This window comes from Polychytrium aggregatum (genome assembly GCF_025602895.1).
Source record: "Polychytrium aggregatum strain JEL109 chromosome Unknown BJ171scaffold_41, whole genome shotgun sequence".
NCBI lineage: Eukaryota > Fungi > Chytridiomycota > Chytridiomycetes > Polychytriales > Polychytrium > Polychytrium aggregatum.
In genome coordinates, this window is record NW_026516243.1 from 109,611 (window position 1) to 126,588 (window position 16,978).

Sequence of the window (16,978 nt, forward strand, 5' to 3'; positions counted from 1 at the left end):
GCGGCGAGACGGACACGTTCGAAGGATTGCTTATCGCCCGAGGGGGGGGACGACGGAGAGCGCAATCGGTCTCCACCACACCCGCCACCCGCGGACACGGATAGACGGTGCTCCTGCGGCTTCGACTGCCGGCATAACTGGCTGGTGGTTCCAGCTGGAACCCGGTGGTGGCGGCCTGATGCGGTGGGCAGCGCAGACGCCCGGCGATGCTCGCACCAGACGGCCGCAGAGCAGTGGCGCGCCAGCGACAAGTACCCTGTGGTGCACACCAACCCACCGGCGGTTCACACGCACCTCAAGGCCTGCAACAAGCGCAATTCGCACTTCCATTTGCACCGACACTCGCATTTGCACCGACACTCGCATTTGCACCGACACTCGCACCGCCCGGCCAGGTGGCGGCCGCCCGCGCTGGTCGCACCGGCCAGGAGTGGCAGCCGCCTGCCCCGTCGCTGGCCCAATCGATCTCGGGTCTGTATGGAGGAGCGCTTGTCGTATCGCCGCAAGCTCAGCAGGCTCGTCGGCCGTTGCCCATTTATAACGGATGCTCGCTGCGGGCCTGCGCCGCCTCGTCTTTCCCCGACCGTCTCTCGATCTGCCTCGGCCCTCCAACCTCCCCCTCTCGCCCGTGCTTGGCCGGCGCTTTCCTCTTTCTCTTCAGCAATGGGCTCTCCGATTGCGTTCCTGGCCCGGTCGGTGGTTTCCAACTTCAAGGACCGGGTCCGTCCCCACAAAACCGAGCCGCTCGAGCTTGTTCTGCGGCCAGCCGACGGCAGCGACCAGTCGCCGATACCTGCAGTGCACGACCACGACCACGACCAGACCGTCTGCATCAAACAGGCGCCAATCCCTGCGAGTCCCCGACCTTCTCACAGCCTGCCTATGCGGCCCACGAAGCTGCGTCGCGGCTCGGACAAGAAGGCGCCGATGGACAGCAAGTCCAGTAAGTCGCCTTTCTCTTTTGCGGTGTGTCTGAGGAAAGAAAAGATGCGTGGGATCCCTCCATGTGCGATCCCTGCGTGTGAGATTCTCCGTGTCTGTTCATGCACATCCGCCACGCTTGCGTGTCGGGGCTTGAAAAGGAGCACACCCCTCCCTCGGAGTGCCCCAGGCATGATCAAAAGTGCCGCGGCCGATATCGTGGTGGTTTCGGGGCCTCGGTGTTGCTCAACCTTCCTTTCTAATGGCAATGCTCTCTGCCTTTGCAGCACCTCCTTACAAAGAGGACATCAAGTACAAGTACGAGGCGCCCACCACCATCGCGGATGAGCCCCTCGAAGTCACCCTCGTTGCCGGCACCATCACCATCGCTCCGCTACCACCCGTTTGCCTCGATCCGTCCCTCAGCTTTGAATCGGCTCTCGAGCTGCTCAGGAGGCTTCCCATCCAGCGACTGACCGACCACAGCATGACGCCCTTCACCGATGCGGCCACTGGTCTGCCTCGTCTGCGACTGGACTACGAAGCCTGCATCTACATCCTATCAGCCCTGAAGCTCGAACGGAGCAGCACACCCTTTCGCAACCAGGCCCTCATCTGGCGGCTCAGATCGCGCATGCTCGTTGCCGATCCGACCATCGATGCCGCTGTCCAGCTGTCGCAAGAAGTGTTCAAGGTGTGGCCGCATCTGCAGTCGTATTTCCCACGCAACATCAGCAGGACGCTAGAACTGAATGCCGCCGATGAAGTTCACTCAACGCCATTACTGGTGGCCTCGGTACGGCACCGCCAGAGCAACCGCATGTCCTCGCCGCTGTCACAGCCGCCAGATGAGTCGATCGAGGACAGAATCCTGCAGGAAGTGTCGTGCAAACTCTCACTCCTGATGGGCGACGAGGCCACCCTGCCAGCCGAGAAGCAGCCCAGCAACCCCAGTCCGTCGTCCACACCCCCGCCCCAGCCTCCAGCAAGCAAGCCTGGAATGTGGGCCCATTTTGGTCGAAACCGACACCTGTGAACCCTCCCCGGACGGGTCCATACATCCAGGATGACGGCGATGCTCTGGCCTGTCGAAAGGACCATCGATCGAAAAACTACCACTGTCGAGCAGGCTTCTCGTACATCTCTATCCTCTGTCCTCTCCGGGAGAGCCACAAAGAAAAAAAACGAAACCCCCCCCCAAAGCATATCCAGCCAAACCTGCGACCCTTATCTTGCTCACGGAGTGGGCTTGACTCTTCTCTAGGATACATCTCATATCTGCAACCCTTCAGCCCGCTGCTCCCGTCCCCATCCGATCCCGTACTGGTGATTAATCTGGTTGCTCGGCTCAGCCGTTCCGGCTCCATGGCCCAGATCCCCTCCTCTGCTTTGGCCTATCACCGCCACCTTTTTTTTCTCTCTCTTGACTTTGCTTTCCTTTTTTTTTTTTTTCCTTTCTTTTTGGTTTCGGTGGCTGTTTTCATCTTTCACAATGCTTGCTTGGGCGGGCTTGACCTGCCCACATGTTCTTGGCCGGTCCTGACACGGCCACTCCTCCCTCGGTTGTCTTGGTTTCTGTTCCGCATCCATGTTCTATATATATTCGGGACCCGCTCCAGCAATATCGCTATGCGACATCGGAGCGGTCGTGTCTCGCTTGTCAAATACAGCCTCATTTCAATGACATATGGCGAGAACGCGACACACCCACCCGTTGACCGTCTTCGGATACCGCCGATGCCAGCCACCAAAACTCAGCAGAGCAGAGCCACCGTCGTGGACATGGATATCCCAGCGAGGGCACATGCGGCACACACCGCCGTACGCTTTTGTCCATTCATGGCGGTCGGCCGGCTGAACCTGCTCATCCATGGCGACGCGCCCAGCGAGCAGCCGATCCACCGTGTGCGACTCGGCGTGTGCCTGCCACAAACAAACGCGACGCGCGGCACTCTGTCCAACGACACCCGCGTCTGTGCAACCAGAGCGCGCCAGCCACTCCAGCCACTCCAGCCAGCCTGGATCGATCCGAGATCGGTCCCGGCTTCTCTCCTTGGCATCGGCCTGGCTTTCGTTGTCGGGTCCAGCATCCCCTGGCGTCTCCAGCATCCCCTGGTGAGCCCAGCATATCCCGGCGTCTCCAGCGTCCAGGACACTCAAGTGCGCACGATCGTCGACATGGAGGAGCGCTTTGCAGTTTCGTCCGAGTCTCAGCCGGCCCCGCCGCAGACCCGCTCGCTCAAGGAGATGTACAAGGAGGCCTTCCGTCTCGCAAACATGGCCGTCGCTGCCGATCAGGCTGGCGATATGGGTTTGGCGACGACCTTGTACAAGGAGACTGTCGAGGTGGGCATGCGGACGGCATCTGGATGAACATGGCGCTTCTGTGTTTGAGCGGTGCCGGTCAACCTGGGCAATCAGAGCAGCGGCGATCCAGGCCGCACATCTCTCCCATCCAACCAAGACCATGACCAAGACCGTTGCCATGACCAAGATCATGGCCATGATCATGCATGCCTTCCACAACTCACATATCGACCATGCCGCTCTCTGTTCCGCCCATCCGAATTAACGCCAAATCAATTATAATCAATCGACGCTCTTGCCCCAGCTTCTCATCGAGATCTACGAAGGTAATCGCTGGGCTTGACATTGGATGGCATGGTGTCGCCGCTCACCCCCCGATTGAGGGCGGCTTTCCAGTCGCTGACCTTGGACCCGGCCGACAGGAGAAAAGCCCGAGGACAAGAAACAAAAGGCTCTGTCGAGGGCAAACGAGTACGTCTCGAGGCTCGAGACTCTCAAGAGCATGGGGAAATGGACCAAGAGCAGACCCTCGGCCACGCCGCTCGAGCACATCTGCCAGCAAGCGCAGGTAGGCAACCGGACGACATTCAACTCGCTCACGGCCGGCGCCCATTTCTGCATCGCAGGGTCGTAGCCGCTCGCTCGCTCGCTCGCCATTGAGATCCTTTGTTTGTTCATTCATCTCTCTGGCCTACCCATGTTCAGTTTGCTTACGAGCAAGCCACGGAGCTGGACCAGTCCGAGAGCTTTGACGAAGCCGAGCAGTCGTACCTGGTCGCCATACAGATATACCAGAAGGCAATCGAGAGTACGTGCCATGTATTTCGACAGCAGACTTGCATCCACCGCATGGATGTTCAGCTGCCTGTGTTGCTTGCTGCAGGGGATTGCCACTGTCCCGAACCCGTTGCATCTCAGAGTTTGTTCTGCGGGAAGCGTGCACTCCCCCCCCCTCCGACCTGTGTCCGTCAATCCCCATTTCAGCTGATCGGTCCTTGATTCCTGTTGATTGCAGTGGGCCCCGACAGTCCTGTCCTGAGTGATTTAGTCAAGCGGCTCGAGAATCTCCAGAAACGAGCCGCCGAGCTGGCACTGAACCGCGTTGTGGTCGATCGTAAGTCGGATAGTGCACCATGATCAGCCGGATTCCCTTACTTCCTATTGCTTTTGCGCCGGAAGCCTGATTCCAACACGATCGCATGCTAACGACCCGCAATCTGGACCAGGCCTGGGCTCGCTGATGGTCTCCACCACCCTGCCGGTATCTCGGCATGCACCGCCGGGGAGTGAAGGCCCAACTCGCCTCTCCGAAGCCGAGTTGGAGGTCATCAAGGGCTCGTCCGTAGTCAACGGCCGGATCTATCCGCCCTGGCTCGAGACCGACAAAAAGGAACGCTTTGCCTTTTCCAGGGCTTTCGAGGACCCCGACGGCCTCCTGGCCATGTCGGATCAGCAGATCGACAAAGCCGCGGTCTGGAAACGACCGGCCGAGTTCATGTCCAAGCCGACGATCTTCTCGTTCATCTCCGGCACGACCCTCATCCAGGTATACAGCCCCTGTGTGTGTGTGGAGTCCTTTGGCTGGATGTGGTGTGGTGTGGCTCTGACTGTGGTTGAGGTGTGGTCTAACCTCTCTTGCCTATTTGTGCACACCGCGGGTGGACAGGACACCATCACGGACTGCTCATTTGTGTCCTCGCTCAGTGTCGCTGCCAATTACGAGCGCAACTTCAAGGAAAAGGTATCAGTATCGTGAAGCAAGCGAATCGGAACCTTGCCCCGGCTTGGTAGGATGCCACGACTCCCACCTAACCGCCCCTACTTGTTGTTGCCCAATCGACCCATGTCGCCGCTCGACATGTGCCGTCCAGCTCATCACCAGCTGCATCTTCCCACAAGATAAAGACGGGAGACCCATCTACAATCCCTCTGGCAAGTATCTCATCCGACTGAGATTCAATGGCGTCGAAAGAAAGGTAACGCTGAATAACAGAATGTCTCCTGCAGGCCTCAATGGTCGCCGCGGCCGTCAATTAGGTTCGCCCCCACACTCCCAAACACAATCTCTGACGCTAGTGTTATCCGCCATTTAGATAGGTATGGTGCCCCTTGACTTCGCTGCTATTGCCGATCAAATCTCGAGTGCCAACGCGGCGTGAGAACATGCCAAAAATCCAACCCCGTATCGCCCTGCGAACTTTACAGTTGTGGACGATCTTCTACCTGTCGTCGGCGACAGTAAGTACTGTCTGCGTGTTGGGCACCGTTGCGCGCCGCTCGTCGCCGATTTCGGCTCTGCTTTTGGCGGTTCGTGAGAGATGGCTTCGACGTGCGCTGATGCGCCAACACATATGGGTTGCGATCTCAATAGGTGCGCTGGCGTGCACGTACTCGACAAACAAGAACGAGCTGTGGGCCAGCCTGATCGAGAAGGCCGTAAGTACACCGGCAATATCCGAAACAGGAGATGTGGGGGGGGGGAGAATGGAGTGTCCCGTGCGGATGAACACTACTGCCTCGGCCTTGCTCACACATGAACGCCCTCAACAATCCTTGTGTCGATGCGACAGTACATGAAGCTCGCTGGTGGATATACCTTCCCAGGATCGTAAGTGCTTTCTCGTCCGCCACGAGCACCGATAGATGCCCAGGAGAAGGCTTGTCATTTGGGAATTCGGTACGGACACTGATTTCCATTTAACACCTGTACGTGTTTCTGCTGGCACAGCAACTCGGGCATCGACCTCTATGGTATAATCGCGGCACCTGGACTGCTTGACTGCTAGGCGCGACAGACTGCTACAGAATCATGCGATGCAGGTTCATAAGATCGCAACTCACTCTCGCCTACGAATCCACTGCACAAATGAAATTCCCTACCCCGTAGCTCTGACCGGCTGGACGCCAGAGCATCTCTTTATCAACGAGTGAGTAGCGACGTTTGCAGTATCGAGTCCACCCCTTATCATGGCGACTTCAGTCAGGATCGATATGCGAGCTTGGTGCTGTGGAAGGTTGCTGGCTTCGTCTCTCCCTGACTCACCCCTCCTGCGTCTGCATACGCTTCTTGCCGCTGCTCGTTTTACCACAGTGCTTCATTCGACCATGAGAAGCAGTGGAAGGCCCTCTACAATGGCCATGACAAGGGCAACATCCTTGTGACCATTGCCACGGTATGTGTGATCGTCGTGCTCAGTCGCTCGGGCACATCTAGCGCTCGTGGAGCATCGGCACCGGCACCGGCACCGGAACTGGGCAGCTACGCCAACTCATGCTGCGATCTGGATCCTCATCAATCAAGGGAACCTACACCGAAGAACACGATACCATGGGGCTCGTTCCCGCGCACGCTTATGCTGGTGAGGACCAACACTTCAGCAATCCATGAACGAGCAATTTTGCCCCATGTCCCATGATCTTGACTGATATCGAATCTTCCCTGTTGGGAATGCACCTAAGTCTAGTTCTCAAGATCAAAGAAGTGCTCGGCCACCGCCTGCTCCAGGTGAGCACCACAGATTGCTGCTGGACGAGTTTCACCGACTCCATAAAAGCATTCTGACAAGCTAAACTCTACGTCAGGTCAAAAACCCATGGAGCCACAAGCGATGGAAAGGTATTTCCCGAGCACCAGCCGTGTCCGGATGTGCTGTGGTTTGGTCATGAGCGTGGTCCACCGTTGCTGTTTGACACGGTTTAGTGTCGATGGGGAGAGGGATTCTATCGGCGCACATTCCCTCCGAAAAGGTTCGTCCAGTCCAGCCAACACCCCTTTGCTGCTTCATGCTCCGTGTCCAGGACCCTTCTCGCATATGGACCATGTCCGCTGGACCGACGATCTCAAGCACGCCCTCAACTACGACCAGCTCGGTGCACGTCAGATCGATGACGGGCTGTTCTGGATCGACTTTGAGTCGGTGTGCCGATACTTTGAGTGTATCCACATCAACTGGTATGGGAGCCACTGGAGCAGTTTTGCCGCAGCCTTGCCGCAGCAAGCGAAAGCATGGCAGGGCATGGGCGTGAGCTTTCGGGCGGACAGTCATTCTTCCCCTTGGCTCATTGCGCTTTTGTCTTTGGCAGGAATCCCAAGCTCTATGCCTACAAGCAAAGCACCCATTTGTAAGCGCCTGTGGGCCTGATGTGGGACTCGTGTGTATAACGGTGTGCCAGAGTCGCTGTGGCAGCTTCCCTCTCTCCCCTCCCCACTCCACTAACGCATCGATACCACACTCTTCATCAGCACATGGTCTCTCGGCCAGGGCCCGTACCGAGACCGGTACAATCTGGGTGTGTTCTTGCGCATTTCTTGACACGCCATCAGCCTGATTCACAATCGGCTTGTTCTGGATGGCCCTGTACTCACAGGCTCTAAGGGGGCCAGAGTCCTCATCCTTGTTTTCAACTGACGTGCTTGCTCATGTTGGCTCCTCTACGCTTGGACAGCCCTGAATCCGCAGTACTGCCGTAAGTATCCCCCCCATGTCGGCAGAGGTGTCGGCCATATTGCTCCTCATCGAGTACTGCGCCTTGATACTCGTTCGCTGATATCAATGTCCGGCCTGACGATAGTCAAAGTCAACAACTCTACTACCGAGCCTGTGGAGGTTCTCATTCTCCTCACCAAGCACGTCACTCGCTTGGTACGTTGACCCTCCCTTATCGTCCAACGAAGTTCCATGCCCAAATCCTCGATGCTTGCTCAGCAAACGCTCGGCAAACGCTTGACCCTGCCGTATGTTGACTGTGATATCTGGGCGACAGGAAGACAACACCGACTTTATCGCTGCCCATGTGTTCGGCAACGGCAAGAAGAAGCGCATCTACTATCCATCCAATACGGTGCACAAGGGCGTGTATATGAACAGCCCGCACAATCTGGTAAGGGGCGCGGAGTACCGAATGGACAGTGGTACACGACCGCCCCACGCTGCATTGGTTTCGAGGACGGTGCCGTCATCATTGGCGATGCCACGTAGAGCCGAAGGACCAAGCCTGATGCCGCCCACACTCTCGGCCGGGATTGGATAGGTCCGCCTTATGATCAATCCAGGCCCGCACGCCTATGGAATCGTCATTTCACAGCACCGCCAGACGCAGGCCCTCAGCTTCAGCCTGAAGGTCCAGAGCCTCTTGCCGTTCTCGATGACGACCATCTCCGACCCTCCGGGCACGCTGGAGCAGCAGGTGACCGGTAACTGGGAGGACGAGAATGCCGGCGGATCGATCAGCCACTGGACACACATGAACAATCCCAACTACCGCGTCTCGATTCCTGAAGCCACCTCGATGGTGGTGATGCTGGAAGGGCCAAACGACGTCCCGATCAACATCAAGATCCTGCGTGGAGGGCAGCGAGCGGCGCAGTAAGTCAGGTTTCCGACGATGAATGGCCAATAAGAGAATGCGGCGCTGACGATTCGCATTCCTCCTGCCCACAGCATCACGAGCTCCAGCGACATTGTTGTGTCGTCTGGCGACTACCGCCATGGATTCTGCTACCTTGAGCTTGCAAACATCAACGGTGAGTGCCGGTTGCCCCTGCATTATTGTGCAGATTCTGTTGGTTCTGAACCTTGGCCCGATTGAGCACCCATATCTGCGATCCACCAGGGGGCCAGCAACGCTCCGTGGATGTTCGAGCAATGATCTGGCAACGCAGGCTCATCAACAACCTCGCCGACATACAGCGGGCGAGTACACCCTCATTCCGTCAACCTTTTCGCCGGGACAAAAGGGGCTCTACGTGCTCACGTTCAAGACCAAATGCCCGTTGACGATCACGCCGATCCCGCTCGAGGGCCATGTAGGTGCCGGAGCGAGAGGAAGCGGCATCGGCACCTGGGCCGCTTCGCTGCTCCTGCTGCTTTTGTTGGCCTTGTCGCTCTGGCCAGACATATGGTTCGCAGACAAAGTTGCCTCTCACATATCTGCCTGACGATGCACTGTCACTCCCTTTGCCAGGGCATGATCAAGCGAGTGTTCAAGTCTCAATGGTAAGTCCCGGAACGCCGGTCCTCTGTCATACCGAACAACTCGGACTGACAACAGCGTCCGGGCCTGGTGTCGCCATGCAGGATCCCCGATGTCAACGCCGGAGGCAACTCACAGAGCCCCAACTATCACAAGAACCCAAAGCTCATTTTGCGGGCCACGAAGCCGATGATGTTCAAGTGAGTGTGCGGGGCGTGGGAAGGCTGTGGACGGACGCCAAGCACGGGTCCTGCTCAGCCAAGGCAGTCCATACAATCGATGCAACCGCCCGACCAGCGCCGTCTGCCCGCCTGGGTCTGGTGGCTCACTCACAGGCTCTTGCCAATCCACCCGATTTGTTGGGCAGGACTCGACTCATCGTCCCAAACGGCAAGCCGCCGCTGCCATGGATCAACGCCGCTGTGTTTGTCCACGACCGACAGGCCGAGCATGGCCTGGGAGCCGAGATCGCCAACTCGGGCCCGTACGCCCAGCTCGCCCAGGGCGTGTCGATGCACTTTGCCGTCCCAGCCAGCCAACACGGTGGGTATCTGGCTGCTCGCATGTGGCTGATCGCATGTGGCTGGCCCAGCGCACGAGGACATTGCCCCGCACACCCATGAGACCCTCCAGACCACCGAAAGCTACTGACGCTGCACTCGGATTCGCCGAAAATCCCACCTTCCCTCCCCACCCACAGAATGCATCGTTCTCTTTGCGACATGGGAGCCGCAGGCATCGCCGTTCGAGTGGTGGGTTTACACCGACAGCGACGAGTACGAGATTGTCGAAGTTCGATAGAACGTTCCGGCTGCAACAAGGTGGGCTTGCCCTGTTGTACTCTGGTGCGACTGTGCAGACCGCGGTGGCAGCACGGCACAAGACGATGGCTGTGGACGCAAACGCCGCTTGGTGGCCGTGGCGCTTGTTGGTTCTGGCAAAACTGGGCGGGGGGGTATTGTGCTGAAGAAGAAGAAAACATTGAACTGCAGCGCAACACGACCGAATCGAGAGCGAGCGAGCATAGAGTGCTGGAGGAGGAGGAGCGAGAGACCCGGCATAAATGCATCGATCAAAGTGCAATTCACACCGAATATCATCCGTAACAACACACCGAATATCATCTGCGACGATACAGTCGACACACGGTTGACTGCCAACAAAGCGCAATTTGCTCGCGCTGTTTGTTTGCCCCCCCCGCCCGCTGCCCTGTGCCTCGGCCGCTTTCGTTGTGGCCGGTTTTCGGCTTGGGCAATCGCCTGTCCCGCCTCTCTTCCCTCTGCGCTTCCGTCGCCGTTGATCGACATCGACATCTGCATCGACATCTGCATCTGCATTTGCATTTGCATTTGCGTCGGCATCTGCATTGCGTCGTATCCGCATCCGCATTCCTGCCGGTATCCGTCGGCCAAGGCGCCTCACCCCGTCGTTCCACCGCCCACAATCCACACCGGCCCTCCAATCTGCCCTGGCGCCTCTCCAAGCCGTTAAGGTTTTACTCCCCCGTGCACGTTCTGCCACCCATCCCTCGCTCTTGCCCATGCCCAACATCATCACGACGTTCATCAAGACGCTCTCGTCGAGGTCGGCGAGGTCCAAAGGCTCAGCCGCCTCCCGAACCTCGCCCGTTGGCTCGGCCGAGGCCGCCCAGAGCCAGGGCGCCGTCGTCCGGAAGATCTCGGCCCCCAAGAAGCGTCGAGTCAGCTTCTCCAAGGTCTCGTCCTCGCAGTCGTCCCAGGTCCGTCGCCGCCGCTCGGTTTCCAAGCAGAGCGACGACACCCTCGTCGACTCCCAGAAGCTGCCCATCGCCTCGCCATGCGTCGATTCCGACCTTGAGGACTTTCGGTTCTTGCATCCGTCGTCGTTCGACATCCATCTCGCCGCGATCGAGGGCATCCATGTCTCGTTCGTGGAGGCCATCAACATCCTGCTTGCCCAAGTCGCCAGAAGCAAGCAGCGCCGCCGCGAGCTGCCACCGCCGCCGCAGCCCTACTACGAGCCCATCTCTGGCTACATCCGCATGCGCATCGATGAGGAGGTGTTGGTCTATCTCCTCATCGAGCGCAAAATCTCCCGGCAGATTCCGCTGCTGCACCAAGTCTTGCTCTCTGACCTCGTCAACCAGATGGTTGCTGCGGACGCATCCATCGTCGAGACCCTGGAACGCCGCAAGGACATTTACCGTCTGTGGCCGCATCTGCGCCGTCACTTTCTCTGCGCCCCTGCTGTCCCGTCCGGGCCAGCCCAGTCAAGCGATTCTCTGGCACCAGGCACAGCCCGTCCGTCGGAGACGGTGCTGCCATCCCTCGCAGCGGTGTCTCCTTCGCCGCCTGTCCCGACAGCAACCTCTGCCCCAGAGTCGAGCCCGGCCGCGACCATCGCTGCCAAGCCATCTCCATCCAACGAATCCGTGGGCGGACCCATCTTCCAGTTGGCTCAGTCGATAAGGCAGCGAAGGTCGTCAAGGATTCCGTCGCCCCTGCGCAACGCTGCGTTTTCGGATGAGGAGCTGCTTCTGATTCAGTTGGTGGAACTGGAAAGCTGGTAATGAAGAGAGCCGGCCGACTGGGGAGCACCAAGATGCCGGCCCGATGGACATACTACCGGCACCCGTCAACAGCTGAACTCGATCCGGATCAGCACTGCATTCAACACTACATTCATATCCTCGCCGACATCACCCTCACCTGCACGCCATCGACATTCCTGGGTCGGATTGGTATTGTTCTGCCGACTGCCTGTTACCGGCCTGTCTGGGCTACCCATAGCACCACGGTCGACAAATGGCATCGACCGCCCTCACGAGGTCGTGGCCGCCAACCGCCCGCGGATTGACCCCGTATCGGGATCCGATAGCTCGGGCGGTGGCATTCGATTGCCCGGCGCTCCGCTCTCATCCGTTCTCGCAGACTCTCCGTCTCTGGACAAAGTCCGGGCCTGCGTGTTCTCGAAGCAGCCGATGGAAGAGCAGCTCCGTCGGCGCTACTGAGTATCACCATCATCCCTCCCTCCCTCCATCCCTCCGGCGGTTACTTCCTATTTTTTTCTTGCAAGCACATCTCATATTCCAATTTGCTCGTTCGATTCGATGTACACACACACACCCTGCCCCCAACTTGAATATCCCGGCCCGTTGTCGATTGTCTCAGGTGTGGTTTGTCTTGATCCCAAGTGAATGATTTTCGTCCTTGCCCCCTCATCGTCATGCTTGTCGCTGCCTTGATACCATTGAAGATGCACATCGCACCAACCCCGATGTGCATCGGAGCAATACACTCGACATTTCCGCAAACACATGGGCGGTGCAACGGGTCGACACGATAGGTCGAGGTAATAGGTCAAGGCGATCGACCTCCAGTTTGAAGTGTGTTCTGGAGCGATTGCTAATCTCGACCCGACGAACCGGCAACGGCGGCATCGGGGACGACGCCATCGGGACCAAATATCCTTCGCAGCTGATCGATGTGGGCCGGCGAGATGCCGCAGCAGCCGCCTACGAATCCAACGAGCTCGTATCGCTGGGCCCACTCCGCCGCAAAGGCCGCATAGACGGCGGGTGTGATCGTCTGGCGTACATAGGCAGGCTCGGGGTTGTCGGCCATCGTCCATCCTTCGGGCACAGGCTCGAGGGCATTCGCAAAGGCTCCCAGGGCAATGCCACTCCCCCGCAGGCCGTCGGCGAGGTCGCTTCCGATCGAGTCAAAGGCGGCAGCGACGGACTCGGGTGTGCAGCAGTTGACCAGAATCGCTGCGAGGAAGCTCGGGGGTCCCCGAGGTCGCTCCAGAACGGCCAAAGCCGCCTGGTCAAAGCTCTCGAGACTCCGTAGCTTGCCCTCTGTCTGGATGGTGAAGGAGGCCAGGACGGGCCGGGCGGGGATGTGTCCAAAGGCCTGGTCAAAGGCATCCAGAGCCATCGCCATTTCGCCAATGGACGAAATCGTCTCGATGACGAAGCCGTCGACAAAGGGCGAGAGCGCCTCGATGATCGACACATAGATCGGGATGCACTCCTCCGGGGCCCCGACGAGGTCGGAGCGGTAGCTCTCCATCAGCGGCGGCAGCGACCCATAGATCGCAACGGAGCGGTGCGCCGGCGACGAACGATAGTGGTTCTCACGAGCCTCGACGGCGAGTCGACCGGCGACAGCGACGTATCGAGGAATGTCCCTGGGATCAAAGGTGTTGCCGGGGGAGATGCCATAGTTGTTGACGGTGATGATGTCGGCACCGGCGCTCATGAAGGCCTCGTGAACCTTGCGGACCTGCGGGTGGTACTTTTCGTCGGCGATGCAGAGGCCCGACCAGAGGATGCGGCAGCGAGGGTCTTTGCTGGGATCGGTGCTGGGATCGATCAGGGGCACAGTGCGGTTGTGGCCGAGCAGCTCCTCGCCGGTCCCTCCGTCCAGGATCCGGATCTTGCGCTGGACTGCGTTGAACATGGGGGTCGTTGGCGAAGATGGAGTTGGCGGGTGAAGTTGTTGATTGCGATGGTGAGTTGACACGATCGATGGATGCGCCGGTGAGATGGAGGGACGGATCGCGACGATCGACAGAGACGAAGTGAGTCAGTGATGATGATTTGGATCCGTGCAAATGATGAATTGAACCCTGCGAATGATGATTTGGATCCGTGCAAATGATGAATTGAACCCTGCGAATGATGAATTGAACCCTGCGAATGATGAATTGAACCCTGCGAATGATTTGAATCCGTGCAATGATTTGAATCCGCGCGGACGCATGGCGCAATCGGGCTTGGTCGTCCTCCACATGTGCTTTCCCCCCCCCCTTGCTTTTCCTGTTTGTCCATCTCTCTCCCTCATCCGCTCAACCTCAGCATGTCCCAAACCTCTTCCAACCTCAAAGTCCTGATTGTCGGCGCCGGAGCCGTGGGCCAGGTTCGTCTCGTTCGTCGCTATGGGGGCAAGGTCATGGCTGTCTATCCTGAGCATCGACATGGATGACTTACCAGGGTTCTGCGGCTCTTCTCCCCCCCCCTCCACAAGATCTATGGACACCATCTGCACCTCGGTGGCGCCAACGTCCACTTCCTCGTCCGGGACTATCAGGCAGAAGGATTCCGCACCAAGCCGATGCGACTGCATCGCATCCGTGCTCCTGGGGAGGGCCTCTTTTCCAAGAAGGAGACCAAGACAACGCTCCTGGCCTTGCCGCCCGACGCAATCCACAGCCAGAAGGATGTGCAGGACAAGTCACTGCCCAAAGTAAGCCGTCGTTGCCAAAGGGCCGCTCGATGCATCCACTTGCTCGATGCATCCACTTGTTCGATGCATCCATGTGCCATGCAACCACCACTATCTCTGCTCTGCTCGCACACTTCCCTGGGGCAGAATACATCTCCAGGCGCATCGGTTGGCCAGCAGTGTCGCCCGGGTCGGCACCAATGCCGCCCCAGTTCTTCTCGCACCTACTCACCCAACGACCATACTCTCGCTCCCGCCAGGACTTTGACTGTATCATCATAACGGTGTCGTCGAACGCCCTTCGTGGCCAATGGATCATTGACCTCATCAAGCATATCCAATCCTCGGCCGTCATCTATAGCTTCGGCCCTTCCTTCCACGACGTCGAGTTTATCAAGCGCGAATGCAACATCGACACCGAGCGAGTCGTCCGCTCCTCCATCAGCGTCGTCGCCTGGCAAGCCCCGCTCCCGAACGAGCGCTTCAGCCCGATTTCAGAGCAAGAGTTTCAGGTTGGAGCAGCGGAGGGCGCCAATGCCCTCATTGCCTACTTCTCAGGCGGCCCCCAGGGTCTCAGCAAAACCGACAACGCCGACACCGAAGCCACCAGCAAGCAGCTGATTTCGTACTTCAATACCGGCGGGCTCCCGACCCAGCCCGTTACCAACCTTCCGCAGCTCAGCCGATTCATGGTCGGGGTTCTGGTGCCTATCCTTATCGGACTGCAAAGCGCCGAATGGAGCTTCCAGAAACTGAGCCAGGACCGTGCTCTGCTCAACAAGACCGTCCGGGCCTCTCGCGAAGGCATCAACCGCATCCGCAACATCTACAGCGTGCCCGATCTCGGATGGGCCCTGTGGTTTGCCCACGCCCTCATCTTTGCGACGACACTCCGGATCGTCATGTTTGTGCTGCCGCGCATCGCCAGCTTTGACATCGAGACCTTCCTGGGATACCATTTCACCAAGGTGCAAGACCAGACGATCCTCCATGCCGAAGAAGAGCTCGCTGCCGCCCATGCCGCCGGTCGCGATGATCTCGTCCTGGATCTGGTGACGCTCTTGAACACCAACCCGCGCTGGCTCGAGCAGCAGTCCCAGAAAGCTTCGGCTGCCTCCGACGAGCAGTGATTGCGGCGGATTGAGTGGTTTGCGACACGATGTACACTTAATTCAGGCGGAAATGGGACACTTGCCCATAACCCATATGTCAGCGTAGTATGCGATGGCATGCGTCAAGCAAAGCCACAAGAAATAAAACAGATCACTTTGGCAGCCCCCGAGTGAACACCGCCGGTCGCTCTCCGGTCTCCACAATCGACCTGCACACTGGTCTCGGAGTGCCAGCGGTGAATGGTGCTCTTGGACACAGGTAACGTCTCTCAGGCTATGAATGACAGTGTAACACCGCTTCACAGAATGACCAAGGCCAGCACGCGATGGTATTGAGTAACAAAATACTTGATCAATGGTCATCATCAAGGGTGTCTCGTTTATAATTAAATCGCCTGTAATTGTGGTGTGGTGCTGCCGATGGGGCAGTTGACTTTGGCATCGCAGGTGGCAGCGGTGTTTTGTGGCAAGTATCGGTCGGCATGCGCCTTGGTGCTGGAAATATCAAACAGGACAGTGCCTTTTGCAAAGATCTTGAATACATGGGTCTGTTCAAGAACCGTTCCTGGTGGCTGTCATGGACGAATCGCACTTTGGAACATGGCCGCAGCGGTCCACACAGCGCCGCATAGCCCCGGAATGGCGCACTCTGACTCGAGCGCTGTCCGACTGACTGGCGAACCGACTGGCTGGCTCCAAGGAGACGAAGCAAGAAAATAGCGGCTCTGACGTTTATTTGAGACGGGAGACATGCAGAGAGAAACGATAGACACAAATACGCAGGCTCGGAGCTAGACCCTCGTCAAAGATGTAAAGACACCCACCGATCCCAAGCGGCTTATTGCTCCGACTCAGCGAGGGGCTCAAGCTCCTCGATCAGCTTGGCAAAGATCTCGTAGGTGATCTGGCCGCTGGGGTTGGTCTCGACCTGGTCCATGATGCGCTTGATGTCCTCCTTGCTGAACTCGGGGTTGGTCTTGAGGAGATGGCGGAGCTCCTTGTGGGTGAGGACGCCGTTTCGGTCCTTATCGGCCATCCGGAAGGCATCCTCGAGGGTGACCTCGCGGTCAAAGTAGCCGTTCTCGATGCACGAGACAAGCGATGCGAATTCCTCAAAGTCGAGGACGCCATTGCCGTCTTCGTCAAAGAGTCGGATGACGCACTGCACGGCGTAGTCGCCCGTCGAGCGGCCGGTGATGTTGGCGACAAGCTCTGTGCACTCGGTCTGGCTGAGGGAACCGTCTTGGTTGGAGTCATGGGCCAGGAACTGCTGGCGGAGGGACTCGAGACGCTCGGGGGCGAGGGAGGTGGACTGGCGGCAGATTCAACGGGATATGGTGAGCCGGTATTGACGATCGCCGACGAGTGCGCAACCCAGCCGCGATGGCCAAGGCAGCACATTGCTTACCATCGTGCAAGCTGGCAGAGACGGCAGGTTCGAGGTTGGACGGGGACAGAGTA

The 16,978-nt window shown here is 58.4% G+C and overlaps 6 protein-coding genes across 6 annotated transcripts; 4 read left to right on the top strand and 2 right to left on the bottom strand.

Moving 5' to 3' along the window:
• Window positions 1-593: 593 nt before the first annotated feature.
• On the top strand, window positions 594-2,075 carry BJ171DRAFT_216172 (uncharacterized protein). The gene is made up of 2 exons (XM_053106425.1): window positions 594-943; window positions 1,209-2,075. Exons 1-2 carry the CDS (start codon window positions 664-666, stop codon window positions 1,955-1,957), a joined length of 1,029 nt encoding a protein of 342 aa, XP_052963304.1. The 5' UTR covers window positions 594-663; the 3' UTR covers window positions 1,958-2,075.
• Window positions 2,076-3,023: 948 nt separating this feature from the next.
• Window positions 3,024-10,221, top strand: BJ171DRAFT_216174 (uncharacterized protein). Its single transcript, XM_053106426.1, has 31 exons — window positions 3,024-3,267; window positions 3,533-3,554; window positions 3,651-3,796; window positions 3,934-4,036; window positions 4,244-4,342; window positions 4,455-4,774; window positions 4,895-4,969; window positions 5,100-5,204; window positions 5,322-5,325; window positions 5,434-5,466; window positions 5,600-5,664; window positions 5,799-5,836; window positions 5,957-5,979; window positions 6,116-6,155; window positions 6,320-6,401; window positions 6,530-6,587; window positions 6,693-6,733; window positions 6,811-6,844; window positions 7,027-7,180; window positions 7,312-7,350; window positions 7,472-7,518; window positions 7,675-7,695; window positions 7,801-7,871; window positions 7,993-8,109; window positions 8,260-8,594; window positions 8,670-8,752; window positions 8,919-9,034; window positions 9,193-9,224; window positions 9,306-9,401; window positions 9,569-9,744; window positions 9,902-10,221. The coding sequence occupies exons 1-31, from the start codon at window positions 3,100-3,102 to the stop codon at window positions 10,000-10,002; spliced, it is 2,844 nt and encodes a 947-aa protein (XP_052963305.1). The 5' UTR covers window positions 3,024-3,099; the 3' UTR covers window positions 10,003-10,221.
• Window positions 10,222-10,741: 520 nt separating this feature from the next.
• On the top strand, window positions 10,742-11,749 carry BJ171DRAFT_477632 (uncharacterized protein; the record flags this gene model as incomplete). Its single annotated transcript, XM_053108880.1, has 1 exon — window positions 10,742-11,749. The coding sequence occupies one exon, from the start codon at window positions 10,742-10,744 to the stop codon at window positions 11,747-11,749; it is 1,008 nt and encodes a 335-aa protein (XP_052963306.1).
• A 733-nt stretch (window positions 11,750-12,482) lies between these two features.
• Window positions 12,483-13,855, bottom strand: BJ171DRAFT_216224 (Homocysteine S-methyltransferase). The gene has a single exon (XM_053106427.1). It carries the CDS (start codon window positions 13,638-13,640, stop codon window positions 12,585-12,587), a length of 1,056 nt encoding a protein of 351 aa, XP_052963307.1. The 5' UTR covers window positions 13,641-13,855; the 3' UTR covers window positions 12,483-12,584.
• An 88-nt stretch (window positions 13,856-13,943) lies between these two features.
• Window positions 13,944-15,717, top strand: BJ171DRAFT_601906 (uncharacterized protein). Its single transcript, XM_053115120.1, has 3 exons — window positions 13,944-14,099; window positions 14,208-14,426; window positions 14,666-15,717. The coding sequence occupies exons 1-3, from the start codon at window positions 14,040-14,042 to the stop codon at window positions 15,533-15,535; spliced, it is 1,149 nt and encodes a 382-aa protein (XP_052963308.1). The 5' UTR covers window positions 13,944-14,039; the 3' UTR covers window positions 15,536-15,717.
• Window positions 15,718-16,355: 638 nt separating this feature from the next.
• BJ171DRAFT_477635 (uncharacterized protein) lies at window positions 16,356-16,928 on the bottom strand (the record flags this gene model as incomplete). The annotated part of the gene is made up of 2 exons (XM_053108881.1): window positions 16,356-16,829; window positions 16,926-16,928. The coding sequence occupies 2 exons, from the start codon at window positions 16,926-16,928 to the stop codon at window positions 16,356-16,358; spliced, it is 477 nt and encodes a 158-aa protein (XP_052963309.1).
• Between the last annotated feature and the right edge of the window lie 50 nt (window positions 16,929-16,978).

Excerpts from the sequence above, each read along its gene's own strand:
- BJ171DRAFT_216172 (XM_053106425.1), top strand. The coding sequence starts at position 664 with ATGGGCTCTCCGATTGCGTTCCTGGCCCGGTCGGTGGTTTCCAACTTC. Across the intron at positions 944-1,208 it reads GCCGATGGACAGCAAGTCCA|CACCTCCTTACAAAGAGGAC; the intron begins GTAAGTCGCCTT and ends CTGCCTTTGCAG.
- BJ171DRAFT_216174 (XM_053106426.1), top strand. The coding sequence starts at position 3,100 with ATGGAGGAGCGCTTTGCAGTTTCGTCCGAGTCTCAGCCGGCCCCGCCG. Across the intron at positions 7,872-7,992 it reads CCAAGCACGTCACTCGCTTG|GAAGACAACACCGACTTTAT; the intron begins GTACGTTGACCC and ends TCTGGGCGACAG. Across the intron at positions 9,745-9,901 it reads CGTCCCAGCCAGCCAACACG|AATGCATCGTTCTCTTTGCG; the intron begins GTGGGTATCTGG and ends CCCCACCCACAG.
- BJ171DRAFT_216224 (XM_053106427.1), bottom strand. The coding sequence starts at position 13,640 with ATGTTCAACGCAGTCCAGCGCAAGATCCGGATCCTGGACGGAGGGACC.
- BJ171DRAFT_601906 (XM_053115120.1), top strand. The coding sequence starts at position 14,040 with ATGTCCCAAACCTCTTCCAACCTCAAAGTCCTGATTGTCGGCGCCGGA. Across the intron at positions 14,100-14,207 it reads GCGCCGGAGCCGTGGGCCAG|ATCTATGGACACCATCTGCA; the intron begins GTTCGTCTCGTT and ends CCCCTCCACAAG. Across the intron at positions 14,427-14,665 it reads AGGACAAGTCACTGCCCAAA|GACTTTGACTGTATCATCAT; the intron begins GTAAGCCGTCGT and ends CGCTCCCGCCAG.